General features: G+C 55.1%; 1 protein-coding gene across 10 annotated transcripts in view; it reads right to left on the bottom strand.

The window, feature by feature from the left end:
* The window catches only part of Myo7a (myosin VIIA), an 88,786-nt gene that overhangs the window by 14,813 nt on the left and 56,435 nt on the right, over positions 1-17,538 (bottom strand). For all 10 annotated transcript variants that reach the window (XM_078046720.1, XM_078046723.1, XM_078046715.1 and 7 more), the window contains 16 exons: positions 15,760-15,877; positions 14,885-15,011; positions 13,726-13,895; positions 12,649-12,839; positions 11,956-12,080; positions 11,284-11,441; positions 10,383-10,536; positions 9,096-9,251; positions 8,522-8,627; positions 7,385-7,498; positions 6,264-6,351; positions 5,981-6,087; positions 3,563-3,748; positions 3,038-3,154; positions 1,655-1,738; positions 434-553 (listed from right to left, as the gene is read on the bottom strand). In XM_078046720.1, coding sequence (XP_077902846.1) covers positions 434-553; positions 1,655-1,738; positions 3,038-3,154; positions 3,563-3,748; positions 5,981-6,087; positions 6,264-6,351; positions 7,385-7,498; positions 8,522-8,627; positions 9,096-9,251; positions 10,383-10,536; positions 11,284-11,441; positions 11,956-12,080; positions 12,649-12,839; positions 13,726-13,895; positions 14,885-15,011; positions 15,760-15,877 — 2,121 coding nt within the window. The remainder of the gene's footprint in view (positions 1-433; positions 554-1,654; positions 1,739-3,037; positions 3,155-3,562; positions 3,749-5,980; positions 6,088-6,263; positions 6,352-7,384; positions 7,499-8,521; positions 8,628-9,095; positions 9,252-10,382; positions 10,537-11,283; positions 11,442-11,955; positions 12,081-12,648; positions 12,840-13,725; positions 13,896-14,884; positions 15,012-15,759; positions 15,878-17,538) is intronic.

Below are 17,538 nucleotides of genomic sequence, written 5' to 3'. Positions count from 1 at the left end.
ATTCAGTCTTTCCGTCGACACAATTGAGGGTTTGGAGTTATCCAGCCAGATGACTCGGGTTCTAAGCTGTATGATCCCACAATAAGCACGTAGCCTGTGGTCCTTCACATCCTGGATACCTTGAAAGTTTGAGTTTGGTCCAAGAGGCCTCAGTGCTAACGGTTCTACTGTCAAACTCAGGGCGAACAGGCTACAACTACAAGCTCAATCCCCAGATAATGAAAAAGAAGTTGAATGAGGGATCTAGTCCTCAACCCCAGATTAAGACCCCAGGCTTAAGCTAGCTTCAAACTGAACTGATTATCAACCTGACCCTTGACCCTGACCCCAGGCCACCCCCTACATTCCTGTTGTAGGGGTTGGGAGGAGAGGATGGCTGAAGCTGCAAGAGAGACTGGGACCCCCCCCCAGGCTCTCAAGGAAGAGTTCTCACCAGTGACGTCTCACAGAGCAGTTTGCTTCCGCGCACCAGGTTCCCAATGGTGATGTGGAAGTAGGTGTTGCCGCTGCTCCAGTTAGAGATCTTGGTGAAAGGGTGAGTAGTCAAGATGTCCTGGGGAGCAGGATGGGCATAAAGCTGCATAGCATGGCTTCACTCTCCCTGGGTCCAGCCCAGAGACACCTTTCACAGAAGGTCTCAGGTCCTCAAAGAGGGCCAGATTTGCATGAAGCTGCTGCGAGAAGCAGGTGCCTTTGCCTCCTCGCCTTGGTTTGGACCAACACCCAGGGAAATCTGGGAAGTTGTTGGGCACTTGGAGCCAAAATTAGAAACTTGGGCAACTTGACTGAACTGACACTGTGGGCCTGGCTGAGATGACCAGGGAGAGTGTAAGGAAGGAACCAAGAAGAAAACAGGGTGGAATCTTGGGAAATACCATATCCATGGGCCAAGTAGAGAAGAAACCCACAAAAGTATCTGAGAAAAAATGACCAAGAGAGAAAGGAGAACTGGGAATGTGTGGCACATGATGCTGGGGAACATAATGGTCATTAGTGTTCTTCACCAACTATCTAGGTGTACCCCTTCTGGGGAAATGATAGGACTATGCTTCCTAGCCCTGGGGCAGGACCACTCTGACCCATATACATGCATTTACCCCAGCACAGACTATCCTCCTGGCCAGTATGGGGACAGAACATTTTGGAAGTAGGAAGCATTTTATAGCACCCAATGATGCTGAGAGGCAAGGTAGACTAAAAGGAGTTAATGGGACTTGGTGGCAAGAATTTTATAATACTAGTGACTTGCAAGGCTGAGAAAGGAGGATTGCAAGTTCAAGGCCAGCCTGGGCAACTTAGGAAGACCCTGTCTCAAAATTAAAAGAGCTGAGGATGTAGCTTGGTGGTAGAGTGCTTGCCCTAGCTCATGCAAGGCCCTGAGTTCAGTCCCCAATACCGCCATCCTTCCGCCCCCACCCCATCCCCCCCAAAAAAAACCCCACCAAAAACCGTTAGAAACTCCAGGAGAGCAATTTTGGTGGAGCAAATGAGGGGTAAGGGTGTAGACAAGGCAACCAACCTTTCAAGATGCATGGTGAGTGGTGCCGGTGAGTTGGGCCGGCAGAGGCTTGTGTCTGAGACTTTGGTTAAAGTGTAGGCAAAGCAGCTCCCTGCCCCCCACCCCACCTGCTTGCTCGCTCTTGTCCCTGCTCACCTTGGTTCTGGGATCAATGAGGCTGACCCCATACTTGTTGATAGCAATTAAGAGGATCTCAGGGAAGTTTGGCTCTGTAGTTTGCTAGAAAAGAAAGATAGAGAACCATCATATGGGGATCCAGAACAGGAAAAGCACCTGGAGATAGGAAAGAAGTGCCCTCAGCTGGAATAAAACCAACCTGGTCTGTGCCAGGGGTGAAGAGGTGCTGGTGGCCCTGCCATGACCTTGTGATTTCTGCTGCTGCCATGCTCCCAGTGCTGTCCCCACATCCCTCCCTGGGTCCCTCTCCCTTACCTCTCTAGGAGTCTTTTTTATGTCCTTCTCTCAGCCCAAAAGGATCTTTTTTTTTTTTTTAATTCTGGGATTGAACCCATGGGCACTTTACTACATTCCCAGTCCCTCTTATTTTTTTTAATACCTTTATTTCACTTATGTATTTTTATGTAGTGCTGAGGATCAGACCCAGGGTCTCACACGGGCAAGGCGAACGCTCTACCACTGAGCCACAGCCCCAGCCCCTCTTATTTTGAGACAGGATCTTGCTAAATTGTCCTTGCTGTTTTCAAACTTGTAATCCTCCTACCTCAGCCTCCCCAGTCACTAGGATTACAGGCATGTTCCACTGTACCCAGCAAGGTCTTCCATCTTTAAAAAGCCCTCCTTGAACCTTCTACTGCCCCCAGCTCCCACCTACCCCTCTGCTCCTTGCACAGCCAAGCTTCTCAAGAGCCTGCATCCTAGATGTGCAGCGGGGTCATCCCTGCATCTCCTCATCCCAGCCTTTCCACCATTCTCCTGCCTCTGGTGATGACCCTCTGCTCCATCCTCCACCCTGTGACCAGAGGGGCCACCTGGCACTGTCATCCCTGTTCAAAACCCTCCAAACTCACTCCCCCTGCAAGAGGAAACCCAGCCCCCCATCCTGCTTGCCAGCTTGCCTCTCACTGCAGCCTGCTTGCCTATACCCAGGCGCACGCAGCCCCTGGCATTTCCTGCCCAGACCTGAGCTCTCACACTTCTAGGCCTTTGCCCATGTGGGCTGCTTGCTAAAAGCACACTTCTCAGGTCTCCCTAAAAAGTCAGGAGGCTTCTCCAGTCTGGGTAGGGCTTCCCCAGCTCTGCCACCCAGGCGAGTACTCCACAGGGTCACAGCACAGTCCATTACTCTGGCCTGACTTCCCTTCCAGGCTGAGCATCTGGTTCCTCTGTCCTCAGGGTTGGAACACTAGCCAAGACACCCCGCTGGCTCCAGGCTAAAGGTGCATCCCTCCTTTCCCTGCCAGGGCAGCGTCCAAGACCATCACTGCTTCCCTCAGTCCTGGGGAGGAGTCTTGTCCCCTTCTTCACCTCTTCCTCTCCAAGGAACCCCCTGTGGCATACCTTCACCTCAAAGAAGGCGGAGCCAAAGGTGGGCCACTTGAAGATGAGCCTCAGGAAGGCCAGCTTGGCCTCCTCCTTGGATTTCCCTGCGTGTTTGTTGAAGTAGGCGACGATGGACTGCAGGGAGAGGGGGGTCAGGACAGACGGCTCACAGCTCCCTGCCTCCTGCCGTGAGCACTGTCAGAACCAGAAGTAGGACAGGCAGACCCGGGAGCCACTGGGGTCCCCCCATTATCCCAGCTCATGGACTTTTGATCTCCCTCCTCTCCCCAAGGCAGGCAGGCCAGAGGGGATCCAATAAAATCAGGTCACCCTGGTAACCAGGACAGGACAAATCACCACCATGGGGCCTCTGAATTCTTCCCATAGAAGATGAGAAGAGGCAGACTGAAGGGTGGCCTGATTACATCAGGAGCCACGAGAGACACTCCCTAGGGTACTGGCCAGCACCTGCCAACCTGCCCCCTGGGGTTCCTGGAGTCCACTTCAGGGGTCTCCCATTCCCACCGCCAGCTCCACGCTCACCCGCTTCCAGTCATCAGGCGAGATCTGCCGGATGAGGTCCTGGGGCACCAGCTCTCTCAGCAGCTTGGGGATACTAGGGAAGTAGGACTTGTCTTCCTCAAACTTGACCCTGTAGATCAGTGCCCCCAACTGCAGCACCTCCTCCCGTGTGCACTTGTGGTAGCCTCGGAGATACTTGGGTAGCTCCTGCCAGAGACAGAGCCGGTCGCAGGCGTGGAGGGAGCTGGAGGAAGAGGACTCCTTCCCCACCACCCTAAGAAGGCGGGCTCCTGCCTTACCCCCATATTAGGACCCACCATTTCTTCAGCCTCCACTGATCCTGCTTCCCTAGGGGAGATGTCAGAGGACAGGGAGACAGCGAGTATGCCTCCAGGTTCGGTACTGTGCAGTTGGGAAGCACAGCCATACCAAAACACTGTCCCAGTTCCCCTTCTAACAGTCCAGTGAGAACAGAACTGCTTCAAAAGTGAAGTTCAGAGTGAAACTGAGATTGTCCCCCAGCTCTCCTCTCTAGGCCTGTCCTCTCTTGGAAGAGCCAGTCATTTTGGCCTCCTCCCATTGTGTTCCTTTGGTCCTGACTGATTTCTGCAGCGGTACCAGCCCTACCCCCTTGAACTTCCAGACCCAGAACCAGAGCATCTGAGGAGGGAGAATGGACCAAAAGCTGAGATTCAGCCTCTGAAGGGCCAGCACTGGAGCCTTAGGACTGTCCACCACATCTGGAGCCTTAGGACTGTCTTATCCACTGTGGGAAGGGCAGGGAATGAAGGATGGCCGGGAGATGCCCCACTGATCAGAGATGAGTCAACCACCATCTGTCCACTTCCCTGCCCACCCACACACCTACCGTCTACTCACCCATTTATGGGTCTACCTACCCAGGCAGCCACCATCCCATCCACTTCCCCATCTGTCCATGCATCCACCCACCAATATCCACCTGTAAATTCATTCAGCACTCACCCTTCCACCCATCCATTCACTGAGTCACCAATTCACCCATTCAGCCACCCATCAGTCCAACGAACACTTGTTGAGCATCTGCTATGAGTCAGGCCCTTTAAGCAACAACACTCACCCTACTCTCATGGAACTTGCAGTCTCAAGACAAGAGCAGGATTTAATACACACCAAACTGATGTATGGTTATAATCTGTGAAGGTACTGTTCACGGTGCTAGGAGAACATATAACAAAGTGATGTGATCCCACCGTGGGGACAGGGAATTCTTCAAGATAAGACATCTGAAAGCTCAGTGGGTAAGGGGAGGGATTGAGGGAAGAGTATCCCAGATGGGGTGACATGACAAAGGCCCTTCCAGACCTGAGACTCTGAAAAACTGTAGCTGCAGTGAATGGAGCCAAGGGGTGTCAAGTCCAAGAGGAGGCAGAGGCACCACCATGCAGGGCCCAGTCAGGCTTTGGGGTGTACCTCAAGAGCAACAGGAGGCCCTGAAGAGGCCTGGAAAGCAGGAGGGCTGTCTTGCGCACAGTGAACTGGGGGAAAACAAAACCAATGGGAGAGACCAGGGAGAGGCTGCCACCAGCCAAAGGAAGGAGGATGGTGACTGAGCCAGGTGGGCAGGGGGTGATGGGGAGAACCAGCGGTGTCAGAGATAGTCCGGAGGTCAGATCATTAGGTAAGTGATTCAGAATGTGGGAGACAGGCAGTGGGAGAGGTCAAGGCTGACTCTCGGGTTTACACATTGCATTGGTGTAACTGGCAGGGAGAGGTAGATACCAGGTGCAAACGGGGCAACCCTGCATCCCAGGCAGCGTGTCTCCACCATGGCAACCCCCACCTCCTCCTCCTAGCAACCTGGTCTGTCTCTCCCACCAGAATGGTAAGCAGATCGCAGCCCAGAAAGAGCACTGAACTGCAATCATGGAGCCCTGGGATCAAACCCCAGTCTATCTGCTATGTGACCTTAACTACATCACTTGGCTTCTCTGAGTCTGTTTCTTTCTCTATAAAATAGAAACAACATGCCTACTTCTGGAGTTAACTGGAAGGACAGGAGTGAAAGGTGCCAGGTAAATATTAGAGGTCAACATGCAAGCTTCCCTCCTGACTCCCTGCATGCCTGTGCCAGAAAACATTTGCAGACTTGCCTAGAAGCACAGGACATGCTCAGTTGTAGCAGCAGAATCTTGAATTCAGAGAACAGCCAGGCACCGAAGGAGGGGCCTGAACAAGCAGGGAGCTCAGAGGAAGAGTGATCAAGCCATGATGGCTGGAAGACCAGGAGAGAGAGGGATCTGAAGTCAGGCCACTCCCTGGGCCCCGGGTCCCAGGAAGCCCTGTAAGGCCGGCTATTTCAGGCCCCTCACCTGGCAAGGCCCACAGGACTCTGCTTCACAAGTTCAGCCAGACTGCAGCATGGTAGCCCCAGGAGCAGAGAGGCCCTGGGCAGCTCACCTGGTAATAGTGGAAGATGGAGTCGGCCATGGGGTCCTTGCCCGGCACCGTGGTGGTCCACAACTTCTTCATGAAGAACACCTGGTAGGTGAGCGAGGGCACGACCCCTGCAGCACAGGGCAGCCCGTCACCCTGAGGCCCAGCACTGAAGGGTCCGACCCCCACCCAATCCAGCCCCCAAGAGGCCCTTGCTTGGGCCCCACCCAACGGGCCTCACAGCACAGCCCTGAGCAGCACCTGCCCTCTTCGGGCCTCAGGTGACCCCAGGACCCAGCCTCATTACCATCCTTGATGGGCCGTGCTTTCTTTATCCAGTCTGTCAGGTGTCGCACAAAGTCAAAGAAGAAGTCATTCTCTGGGACGCTGATGACCTAGGGACATGGCCGTCGTAGTCCATTCATTTTAGTTAAAGCAATACTGCCTTTTCTGACTTTCCTACCCAAGGCCTCTTACCCAGAAAAACTCCACTCCCTGTATCAGCCCTGCCCTGCCCCGACTGCCTGGTCAGCATCTGAAGAACACAGCCCTCTTCCTGCCGAGGGACAGTCACCCCACCCACTGCCTAGGCCCAGGGGAATATGGCCACAAATGAGGCCCAGTCCCCCTGCCTTGAACCTTCCAGCTTCTCCCACAGGCTCTGAGCTCTCTGGATGCAGAACCTCATCAGGGTCATCTCTGGGTCCTCAGTGTCTGGCACAGGGACAGTGGTGAGGTAAGATAAATGGGGATGTGCCTAGATCCATTAGTGATCCATAGGAGAGAGCCCCCAACTCTGCCTGAGATGGTCAGAAAGTCTTCCCATGGAAGGGAAACTGCAAGACCTCCAAGGACAGAGCTGGAGGGATGTGGGCTGTGCACCTGGTTCTGAGTTCCTTATCCTTGTATAAGTTACTTAACCTCTCTGAACTCTAGTTCTGGGATCTATTAGTCTGTTTTGTCCTATCGACCCAAATGTGGACACCTATAAAAATTTTAAATATATAATTATATTATAAAATTATACTACTTAATGTTGATTAATATGCATTATTATAGTCATGTAGAGGCTCTAGATTATGATTTTAATGAGCCTGTGTCAATTTCTTGAAATATTGGCAGAGTAGAAAACTTGAGACTTCGTGGGTTCAAGGGGGCTAATCAAGGGTTATCTCAGTGGTTAATTGGCCTCAGCATGGCAGCTGGTGTGTCCAGAACATAGACTGCCTGAGCAGATGGCCCCCAATGGGTCTGAGGCCATGTGCGATGGCTCCAAGGGAGAGGCTTTGGGGCAGCAGGTCTTTGTAGAGAGGCTGCAGGGATGGCTGTAGGAAGGAGTGGGCAGAAGACACCTCCCCACGCGTTCCTGAAGACACCTCCTCACAGCATTTGGGCAGGCAGATGACAGGAAGAGAGCCGGCGACCCACCTTGTCTGCAATTTTGACAAAGAGGCTGAATCCCTCGGAGGACTTGAGGAGCAGCCGAGCGGCGATGTTCTGGCAGAAGTCCTTGGCCTTGGTGCTCGACTCCACCTCAAAAGCCTGAGAGGGGAGGGCTCACTTAGCGCCTGCAGAGTGGGCCTGGCCTCTGGCTGCCCCTCTAGACCAAGCCCTGCCCTCCACAGGGCTTCCCCGGGGGTCCAGAGCTGGACATGGCATTTCAACAAAGGAAAAAGCAACTCCTTTTCAGTCCCTGGCTCTCTGGGAAGGACTTTCCGTGGCCTCCCAGCCCCAGGCCTGGCTGCAGGATCATGAGGGACAACAGAGCCAGGCTTCAAGGTTGGAGTGGACAGAGAGAGACCCGAGGAAGGGAAAAGCAAATTCCAAAATGGGTGAGGGGACCGGAGAGTCTGGCAAAGTTCAGATGGAGAGAGCAGAGGGACTTGGGGACGGCTTCCACTAGAGGGGACAGACAGGAAAGGAATTTAGGAATTTCTTCTGTTCTTGCCCCTGGGACCCTCTTATGACATTTCTGAGTCTCTAGTCTCTAAACTGAGACAAGTTTTTAAACTTCTCTTCAGACTTAAATATTTAGACGTTGCACTCAGGTTCGTCGGAATGAGGCGCGTTGCTGAGACGGAGCAGGGAGTGGGGGTCTTGAGGCAGCCTGACCACGAATGTGACAAAGACAACAGGTCCCTTGGAAGACAGAACCAAGATGGAGGGGACCCCGACCACATCATGTGAGGGGCAGGAAGGGGCTTTGGGGTCCTGCCGACAGGAAAGTGGGCCTGGGGCAATGGGGAGTCCAGCCTGGCCTCATGCTCAGGAACAAAGCTGGGACCAGGGAAGTGGCCTGCTAGAGTCCAGCTCAGCAGGACAGAGTTTTCTCCAAGGCAGCTTCTCCTCAGAAGGAGGGACGGAGAGCTGGGGCAAAGCCTTCTCTAAGAAACTGCTCTTACCCATGGAGTCTGTGACATTGAAACTGAGCCCTGACTCCACCAAGGTGCAGGAGGATACGGTGGCCCATGTTGGGGTGGCAGGTGAGCAGTCAAGGCCACCTTGTGTCAGCTGAGGGAACCCCACCCTCTTGGGGGATGGAACCCAGAGGCCAGGGGCCCTCACCTCATCAGTGTCATCAGGGAAGTAGACCTTGTGGAAAATCTGGGTGGTTTTGTGCTGGATGGCCTCCACCTCCACCAGGTGCGGAGGGTACTTCCGAGACCCATTTCTGAAAACGGGCAGGGAAGGGTCGGATCAGAAGGGGGACCAATGGGACCAGGGAAGAGAGGAAACTTTGGAGACAAACTGGAGTCTGACCCTCCTCCTCATTTCCTACAGCAGGACCAGCCACTTCTTACATTCTTGAGTTCTTTATCTGGGAAATGTGATAATAGTGCCCAGGTGGCATAGGGCTTTAGAGGGCAAACAAAGTGCAGGGTGCCAGAGGGCTTTGTAGGGTCTTGAGTGTGGCCCAGGGGTGCACACCTGCTGGGCGCACTTAAAGGGATGTGCCAAGCACCTCTGAGCCACCAGACTCCCAAACTGTCCAGAGTGCAACTGTGGCTGGCATCTGAGGAGCTCAGGAACAGGTCCCCAAAGCTGTGTGGTCATCCTCATCCTCAAGGGCTGGTCCCATGAGCCCAGTGAGGCTGAGGACCAACCCAGTGCTGCTCCCTGTCCCTGGCAGCCCCTGTACCTCAGCGCTTTCTGGAGCCGCTGCAGGCAGTCGATGGCGAGCGGGCAGTGCTTGCGGGACTGCAGGAAGCGCTGGACGTGGGGCAGGAGGATGTTGCTAGGTGGGAAGAGGCCGGTGCAGAGCCAGAGCAGCTCCCAGCCCCGCTCCTCGCTGTACCTGTGGGAGGAGGCCCCGTAGGAGTCACAGGGACCTGTGCAATCCCAGGGCCACACCCCCAGTTCCTCATCCCAAGGCCCGGCACCACCCACATCCCTGTAGCGGGATCCAGTTAGTGCCACTCACCCTGAGGCTGCCCACCCACGCCAGGCCTTGTACTGTTACCAGTCCACATGGGGACCAGGTGCCTCTGCCAGAGTGAAAACCCACTGCTGCCAGGGGCTCCGGGGGGTCAGCTGAGGTTTCACTTTCACAGCAAGACCTTCCCCAGAAAGGAGGAACGTGCAATTTATACTGCGACTTCGGACTCGCCACACTGGGCACAGCACTGAGTTAGGCCAGCCCCCTACTTGGGACTGAGGCGGGAGGCTTGGAGGGCTTCGAGCAAGGAGGTGGCTTTGATCTGGGCTTTGAAGGCTGAAGCAAATTCTGACAGGCAAAGAAAGGAATGGAGGGCTTTCCTGCCAGCAGGGCCCAGCATGTACAAATGTCTGGTCGTGTGAAAGGTATGTAGTTCCAGAGGGAATTTGTGCAAGAGCTGGAGAGTGATGAGGCTGGGGAAGAAGGCGGGTGGGGTGATGGAACAGGGTAGGGCTTTCCTCAGTCTCTGAGGAAGAAGGAGGCTGACTTCCCTCTCCTGGCTCTGGCTGGCCCAGTGGGGAGAAGGTGACAGCCTCTGGGGCTGCCGACCGTGACCCATGAGCATTTTCAGCCACAGCTTCCAACTGACAGCCTTAGCCCAAGCCAGGACAGGACACTGGCTAAACCTGTAGGTCCAGCCACCCCCAGAGCCCCCGTAGCCTGCAGGCCTGAAGAAAGCCATCCACAGAGGCTCACACAGGTTCGAGAAGCAGCAGCTGTAGGGACTCATGCTGATCAACACAGAGGACAGACCAGGAGGGTACGGCCACCACTTCCTGTCCCCGCCTTCCTTTCTCATTTTTTGCAGTCCTAGAAATGAACCCCGGGCCTCAAGCCCACTAGGCAAGCGCTGTGCCACTGAACTAAACCCCCAGCCCTACCTCCTGGTTCTGGAGGATTGACTTTGGGCTGCAGGCCAAGCTAGGCTGAGTGGCGAGGGAGCCGTGTTTCCAGGCAGAGCTGTGCTGCCCGCACCCCACACCCGCTCACCTGATGTGGTTGTCCGTCAGCTGCTTCAGGATCTGCACATATGCCTCATCCTTGAGGGGCTCAGCCTTCAGGGCCCCCTCAAAGATCTGGTCTGTGAGCTCGTTGACAGAGCGCATCCTCTTGGATGGGTAGTCACCCATGTACTTGAGAACAGGTGGGATTGTCAAGGAAGGGCTTGTGGCTGAGTGGGGCACACACTGGCCCCTAGGTAGAAGGCCACCTTCCCCCTGACCCTGGGCTTCAGGCTACTAAGTTAGAAAACTGGAGTGATCTGCCCACCCGCCACGGCTGCTTCACAGGCCACCCTTCCTCAGTCCCCAACCCTCACAGCAGCCAGGATGGACTCCCCAAGTCACCAGTGTGGCTGTTCCATTCCCTGTCCAGGGCTCCCTCTGGTCTCAGGACACAGCCTAAATTTCTAAGTAGGGCTTGGAACCCTTCCCTTAGTCAGCCCACGTCCTCCAGATGGGCTGAGTTACTTTGTGCCCTGTTTTGCCTCAGGACTTTTGTGCATTCTGCTCCCTCTGTCTGGAATGCTCCCCAGCTGTCTCCAGGTTGCCTGCTAGGTCCTACTCAGCCTTCAAGTCTCAGCCTAGATGCCACATCCCAGCACTGGTTCCTGTTAGCACATCGCCCCCATGAGGCCAGGGGCTGGCTCTGGTCACAGCTCCATTTCCATGCCTGGCCTACAGCAGGCACAATACTATCCATTAACTGAATGACAGGGTCAAAGGAGACAGTGGGAGAGGTGGGGCCTTGCATACTGTAAGATGTGCCTCCACGTGTGCCCAGGACCCAGCCAACCCTCAACAGGAAAAAGGTATCTAGCTGAAAAGCCTCCCTGCCCAGCAGCCCCTGCCCCACTGTACCCACCTGTCCCCACCCAGTGCAGCATGGATATCGATGAAGGCCATGCAGGCCTCCTGCGAGAGCTCCTCGCTACCCAGGATCTTCTTGAGCAGGGCCTGCTTGAGTGGCTCCCGTGTGTGGCTCCACAGCCGATCCTTGCCTCGGGCCTTGGACACCATGACTCGGCTCAGCGTGTGCTTGGGTGGGGGCCTGCCACAGCACAGGGACAGTCAGCAGCCATCCCATTGCAGGCAGCCTGGGGAGAACCCCAGTGGGGAGCCCCCCAGCAGCCTGGAAGCCACGGGCAGGAGTAGGCAGTGCTGTCCCCACCCCGCTCTGCCACCAGATGTGCAGATGTGCAAAAGCCACCTCCTGCAGAAAGCCTCTGCCCCCTGCCCACCAGGCCTCCTGGGCACAGTGCTGGGCTAGCAGAGCCAGAGCTCCCCACTTTCTTGCTGTCTCCCCACAGGATAGTGAGGCTGCAACAGGCACTGGTGTGTGACACTGAGGGCCAGGACATGCCTGGGAGGGCGCAGTCACTACCATCTCAAGGAACGATGCCATGCGCCTGCAGGGAAGCATCATTTCCGGGATGGAAACGGCCCTGCTGCTGACCCTGGCAGGCCCTGCTCACAGGCAGGCATGACAAAGCTGCTCAGCCCCTGGCCAGAGCCCATAGGAGCCTCTGCCCACCGTCCTCTCTCTCGTCCCCAGAAGCTGGCACCTAAAGTAGTCGTAGGAGAACTCCTCCAGTGTGTAGGGCTTGGCGCGCACCTCGGGCTCTGCAGTTCTCAGCTGCAAGAGCCGGATGACGTCCTGCCTCTGGTCAGGGGTCATGGTGACCAGGGCCTGCAGGTCAAGAGACAGGGAGCTCATGTCAGCCCTCAACTGGAGCCACTGGGATTACATGGTAAAAGCCCAATGTCCTGCAACCTGTGGCTGGGGACTGTCTCCACAGGTATAGACCCACTGTTTTCTGACCCCAAGTCCCCTTCCTTCCTCAAGGACCTCAGTTTACTCCGCCTCCATCCTGCGGGGCTCTAAGCTGCATCAACCAGGCTCTGGAGCCGCCTGGGAAGCCGGGCTCTGCATCCTCAGAGCAGAACTCTGAGGGTCTCTGGGAGAACAGGGCTCCCAGCCCAGCTGTGCCCACACTGCCTTTCAGACAGTGCAGGCTGACCCCTCCCGCTGGCCACTCTCCTCCCATCCCTGCCCCTTGCAGCTCTTCCTCTGATGTGCACACTAGGCCCCTCCCTTCCTGACACAGGTTGGAGTCTGTGGTGCCTCAGCCCCGCCCCCCACTGAGCATCTGGAGACCATTGATCTGTCACAGTCCCTCACTCCACTTTACAGATAGGAGAGAGGACAGAGGGGTCTGAGGAGCCTCCCACACATCTGCCACTGCCAGACCACATACCACGATCTCCTGTGGCGGCATGGTGACAGTGGGCATGACGTACACACAGTCGGTTGGGAAGTCCCCGTGCTGCTTGGTCCTCTCGTTGATGCCGTTGGCCCAGCCTGAGTTCATGACCTGCTCACCGGTGTCATGGTCCAGGATGATGAGGTCTCCCTTGGCGAAGCTGAGGAAGCCTGACTCCTCACCCGCTTTGGAGCAGAGGTGAGCGGGGGCGACATGGGGGCAGAGAGAGGGGCTGGGTTGGAACATCTTTATTTAGGTTGATGATCCATCAGCCACTCCTCCCCACTGAAGAACTGAGGCCCTGTCCCACTCATGTCTGCCCACCTGGCCACCTGGCCTCTACATTGTCACAACCTTCTGCACAAAGACACCAGAGGGGGCCACACTCTTGCTCAAAAACTTCCTGTGGCTCCCCATTACCCTTAGGAAAAGACCTACACTGCTGAGCCTGTTGGGAGCTGGCCTCCCTGACTCCTTCCACCTTGCTTCTTGCCACTCCCCCTGCCACACTCCAGTCACACCTAACTATGTGAAGTTCCCCCAGGACACGCTGGCTTTCTCTTTCCTCTGCACGTGGTCCTCTGCCCTCCGCCCCACACGCTCTGCTCACTCTGTGCCTCCTCCATGGATTCTGGACTATATGAGGGACTCTCCTCTGAGCACCCACAGCCCCGGGGCTTCTCTGGTCACTGTGCTGTCCCTGGGCCATCATTCTGCCTCCCTCCCCACTGAAGGCAGTCCACACTCTGCAAGGCCTAGGCAGCCCTGGAGGTGCTTGGCCAGGGTGGTTGTCATGCTGCTGTCATTGATGGCAGTGGGTATTGGAGAGCACTGAGGGGACCCCTGATCAAATGTAGAGAAGGTGATAGGAGATAAGAATGGAGGACCAAGGGGTGGAGAGAAGAAGGCTCCTCTTGGGCAGAGGTGAAAGCAGTGTTCTGCCACTGGCCCGGTACCCGGGTAGGACAGGTTAAGACGGGTAACACAGTCCTCGCAGCCTGGAGTACAGGGCCAGGGCCAAGGTGTGGGGCCTGCCTAATGCCCCAACTACCCACACCAGCAGCCACTCACCAGGGTTGGGGTTGTCCTGCAAGGCCACCACGTACTTAGACCTCTTCCGGAGTCCCTCCAGGAAGGTGACCACCAGGTCACGGATGTCCTCGGCGTTGTTGGATGTGAAGGTGTACTCATCCCCCTTGATGGTGGCCAGTGTGAAGCTGGGGACCGTCAGTTTTGCTCCCCTGCAGGACCAACACGGAGAACAGGGCCCAGCCGGGGTCAGTCCTGCGCGGCCCGAGTGAGGTGCTACACAGCCCAGATCAGAGCAGCCCAGCGAGAGCAAGACACGGCACTCCCTGAAGGAGACCAAGCCCAGTCCAGTCAGAGGGGCCCAGACCCAGGGAGCCCAGCCAGAGCAAGGCCTGGTCCAGCAGGGGGAGATGTGGCCCAGGTTAGAGGCATCTCAGAGCCCCAGCCAGCATCAGGCATGGCCAGGCGAGGCCCTGGCTGGCCTAGCCCTCTTGCCCTTTGCCTTTGCCAAATCTAAGTCCAACTTGTCCTTCAAGTTGCAGCCTAAATACCACTTTCTCTGGGAAGTCCACCATGCCCTCCCCCAGTCCTTATCACACTGTCCCTTCTCTACAATGGCCTCTTTGATGTCTGTTTCCCTCTACTGAAGCTCTAAGAAGTCTGTCACCACTGAATCTGACGTGTTTAGCACGTGCCTGCTCAGAGCTGGATGTGACCACATCAGATGCAGCTCAGAAATATTCCTGCAAGCTCCATATTGGGGGAGGGGGCGCTGCACTGCTGGGAGAGGTGGTCTAATTCAGAAAACTGCCCCCACTGCCTATGTGCAGCGCACCTTAAGATTTACAAAGAGCTCTCCTATCATTTATTACTCCCTCCCTGTTATTGAAGGAAAATATTCAGAACCCTACTTTAGGAATGGGAACACAGAGGTGAGCCCTGAAGCCCAAGTCTAGCCCTCTCTTGCACACACTGACCTGCTTCTGACTGTCCTTTTACCCCACTGAGGCCACCTCAGAGCCACCTTTACCATCCATGAGGCCCCTTGTGGGAGGGGCCTGAGGGCTGCGTAGCGCAGCACAAACAGCTCGGCTGTGTGAAGCCAGGACAGGCCACTGTGCCTGTGCCCCCCACAACCCGTGATGCCCTGTACCTCCTCCTTCCCTGCAGATCCATCTGTGCTCCACATGCTCCTCCTCACCTGCTGCTGGACACAGCCATGATCTCTGGGAAGGATAGCTCCAGAAGCACCTGCTCCTGCTCATCCACAAAATAGATGCCTGTCCAGTTGACAGCCACAATGACATCATTCTTAGGGAGACTGGGGCCTGGGACAATGACAGAGACACTTGGAAGGTGGCCTCCCCACTCCTGGATCCAGCCCCTCCTGATTATCATAACTGTCAAGGAGGCGACTAGGACAGAAGTATAATGATTCCCATTTTGTGAGCAAGAAAACTGCGGCTCAGAGAGCACAGCGGCTCAACAAGCTGAAACCCAAGGTGCAGTAACCATATTTGGAGATAAGGTGCAGGGAAGAGAGTGCTGGGTCAGGAAACCCGGCTTCAGTCATATCTGCCATGGTCTCTGTGCAGCTCTGGACAAGTCCTTTCCTGCACCAAGGTGGAATGTGGGGTTGGACAACAGAGCCCCACGGCTCCCTGTGGCCCTAACATCTGGTGATTCTGTGAAGCCCAGCATCAGCACAGGGCCTGGCACAGAGCAGATGCCCAGTAGCAATGGCTCAAGGACGGCTGAGCAAAGGGCCTGGGCAATTGGCACAACCACACCCACACTCAGCTTCAGGGAGACAGCTTAGCACAGCTGGCCCACCCATCCTCTTCTACCCACATGTGGTGCTTTAATGATTCCAGTCCTCATCCAGTTGTTCAACCCAGCACACCATGAGCACCTACTATGTGTCATGGAGTCACTGTTGGACTGCAGGTTGACAGAGCAACTCTGCAGCATGATCTAAAAAGAGCAGGCACCCTGCAGGCAGGAGTCCACTGACGGGGAGCTGGGCTAAGTTCCCCTCTCTGCTGTGAACTGAGAGACTGGGAGACCAGGGGTTACCTGAGAACTTATAGGCTTCATAAAACCTGGAGAAGAGCAAGGGCCACTTGAAGCGGGCATAATTGACCACATCCTCTTTGACCTTCTGGGCATCCGTTCTCCTTTGGGCATAAATCCCCTGGAGAGGACAGAGAGGGAAAGAAGGTAGAAGACAGTATATAAGTTCTAGAAATCATACATCCCTGCCGCTAGTCAGGGGTGGCCCAGGGCTCCTGTGCCCTCCTGAACAGGCCTCACCCTGTTCCTGATGGCCTCACCCTGTTCCACAGCAGCCCACGCCACCCCCAGATGATATCAGTGAGCCCTTGTGTGGATTCATACTGCCTCTGTGCAGGTCCTGGGACACAGAGAAAACATGGGTGCCACCCCCAGGGAGTTCCCAGTTCAGCAGAAACTGGGTAGGTCCAGGCCTTAGAAAGGTCAGGTACAGAGGAAGGATTACAGACCCGAGGTAAGGCCAGCAGCAAGGGGACTGCAATGGCCCTGGCAAGGAACAAAAGCACTAGTGCTTTGTTACTCCAAACACGTCCCCCCAGGCCCTTGTGAGACCTCTGTGCGTTGAGGTGGAATTAGAAGGATCAGAATGAACTCATGGTTTTGACAATATGTAGACACAGGCAAGGATAAAGATAACGGTGTGTGCCAGCTCAGACTGCCCCATTTTCATCTTGGAGAAGGTCAGACCTTGGAAGAGTGAGCACTCAGGGTGACGTGCTTGACATTGACACTGCAATGAATCTCAAAATGTTCAGAAAAATAATATGTAGGTATGCAGAGAGAGAGAGAATCACAAAGCAAAGGTGTCTTAGTCCAGATGAAATGTGCATAACACGTCTAGTTTTTGAACTTGCAACTTCTCTGGAAGTTTGCAGTTATTTCAGAATGAGATTTTTTTTTTAATTTTTTTTTTTTAGTTGTTGATGGACCTTTATTTTATTTATTTGTATGTGGTGCTGAGAATTGAACACAGTGCCTCACGCATGCTAGACAAGCACATTACCACTGAGCCACAACCCCAGCCCCCAGAATGAGATGTCTTTAAAATACCTCTCCGTTTTAGTTTGAATTGTGTCCACCACCCCCACCCCACCAACAAATTCATGTGTTAAAGTCCTAAACCCCCTGGTAACCATATTTGGAGATAAGGTCTCTTAGAAGTTAAAATGCCATCTTTAGGGTGGATCCTACTCCAATGACTGATGTCCTTATAAGAAGAGGAAACTGACACAGACCTGCATGAGCACAGAGGAAAGACCATGTGTTAGACAGATGGAGAAGATGCCACCTGTGGGCAAGGAGAGGCCTCCATAGCAACCAACCCTGCCAACACCCTAGTCCACACTTCCACTCTGGAACAGAGATGTAAACACCTGTCCTTTCTGCCCAGAGCCTGTACTGCTTCACTAAAACAGCTCCAGCCAACTAACAGCCTTCCCACCCCACAAGAGTCATTCACATCTGGCCCCCTGCGAGGGCAGCATGGGGCTCCATGTGAGGAAGGCCTGGATGCAGGGGATGAGAGAGTGCGTCAACTGGTGTGCCAAGAGGAGTCTGCTGTGAGACAGCAGGGATCTTGGAGATGGGAAGGCCTATGAGTCCTCTGCCAGCAGTCAGTGCCCCCAGCCCACTTGGGTGCCCCTGTTCCACTTAGGCAGGCCCCTGAGCTTGGCTGGGAACTGCTCATATCTGGTCACAGACCTGGGGCTACAAGCAGGGGCTATACCTCATTCTCCAGACAGAAAGGCGGCTGGCATTCTTTTCTTTTAGGGAAAAAAAGGG

The sequence above is a fragment of the Ictidomys tridecemlineatus genome, chromosome 4 (assembly GCF_052094955.1).
Source record: "Ictidomys tridecemlineatus isolate mIctTri1 chromosome 4, mIctTri1.hap1, whole genome shotgun sequence".
In the NCBI taxonomy this organism is placed as follows: domain Eukaryota; kingdom Metazoa; phylum Chordata; class Mammalia; order Rodentia; family Sciuridae; genus Ictidomys; species Ictidomys tridecemlineatus.
The sequence above is the reverse complement of the archived record's forward strand: the minus strand, read 5'-3'. Positions and strand labels throughout refer to the sequence as shown.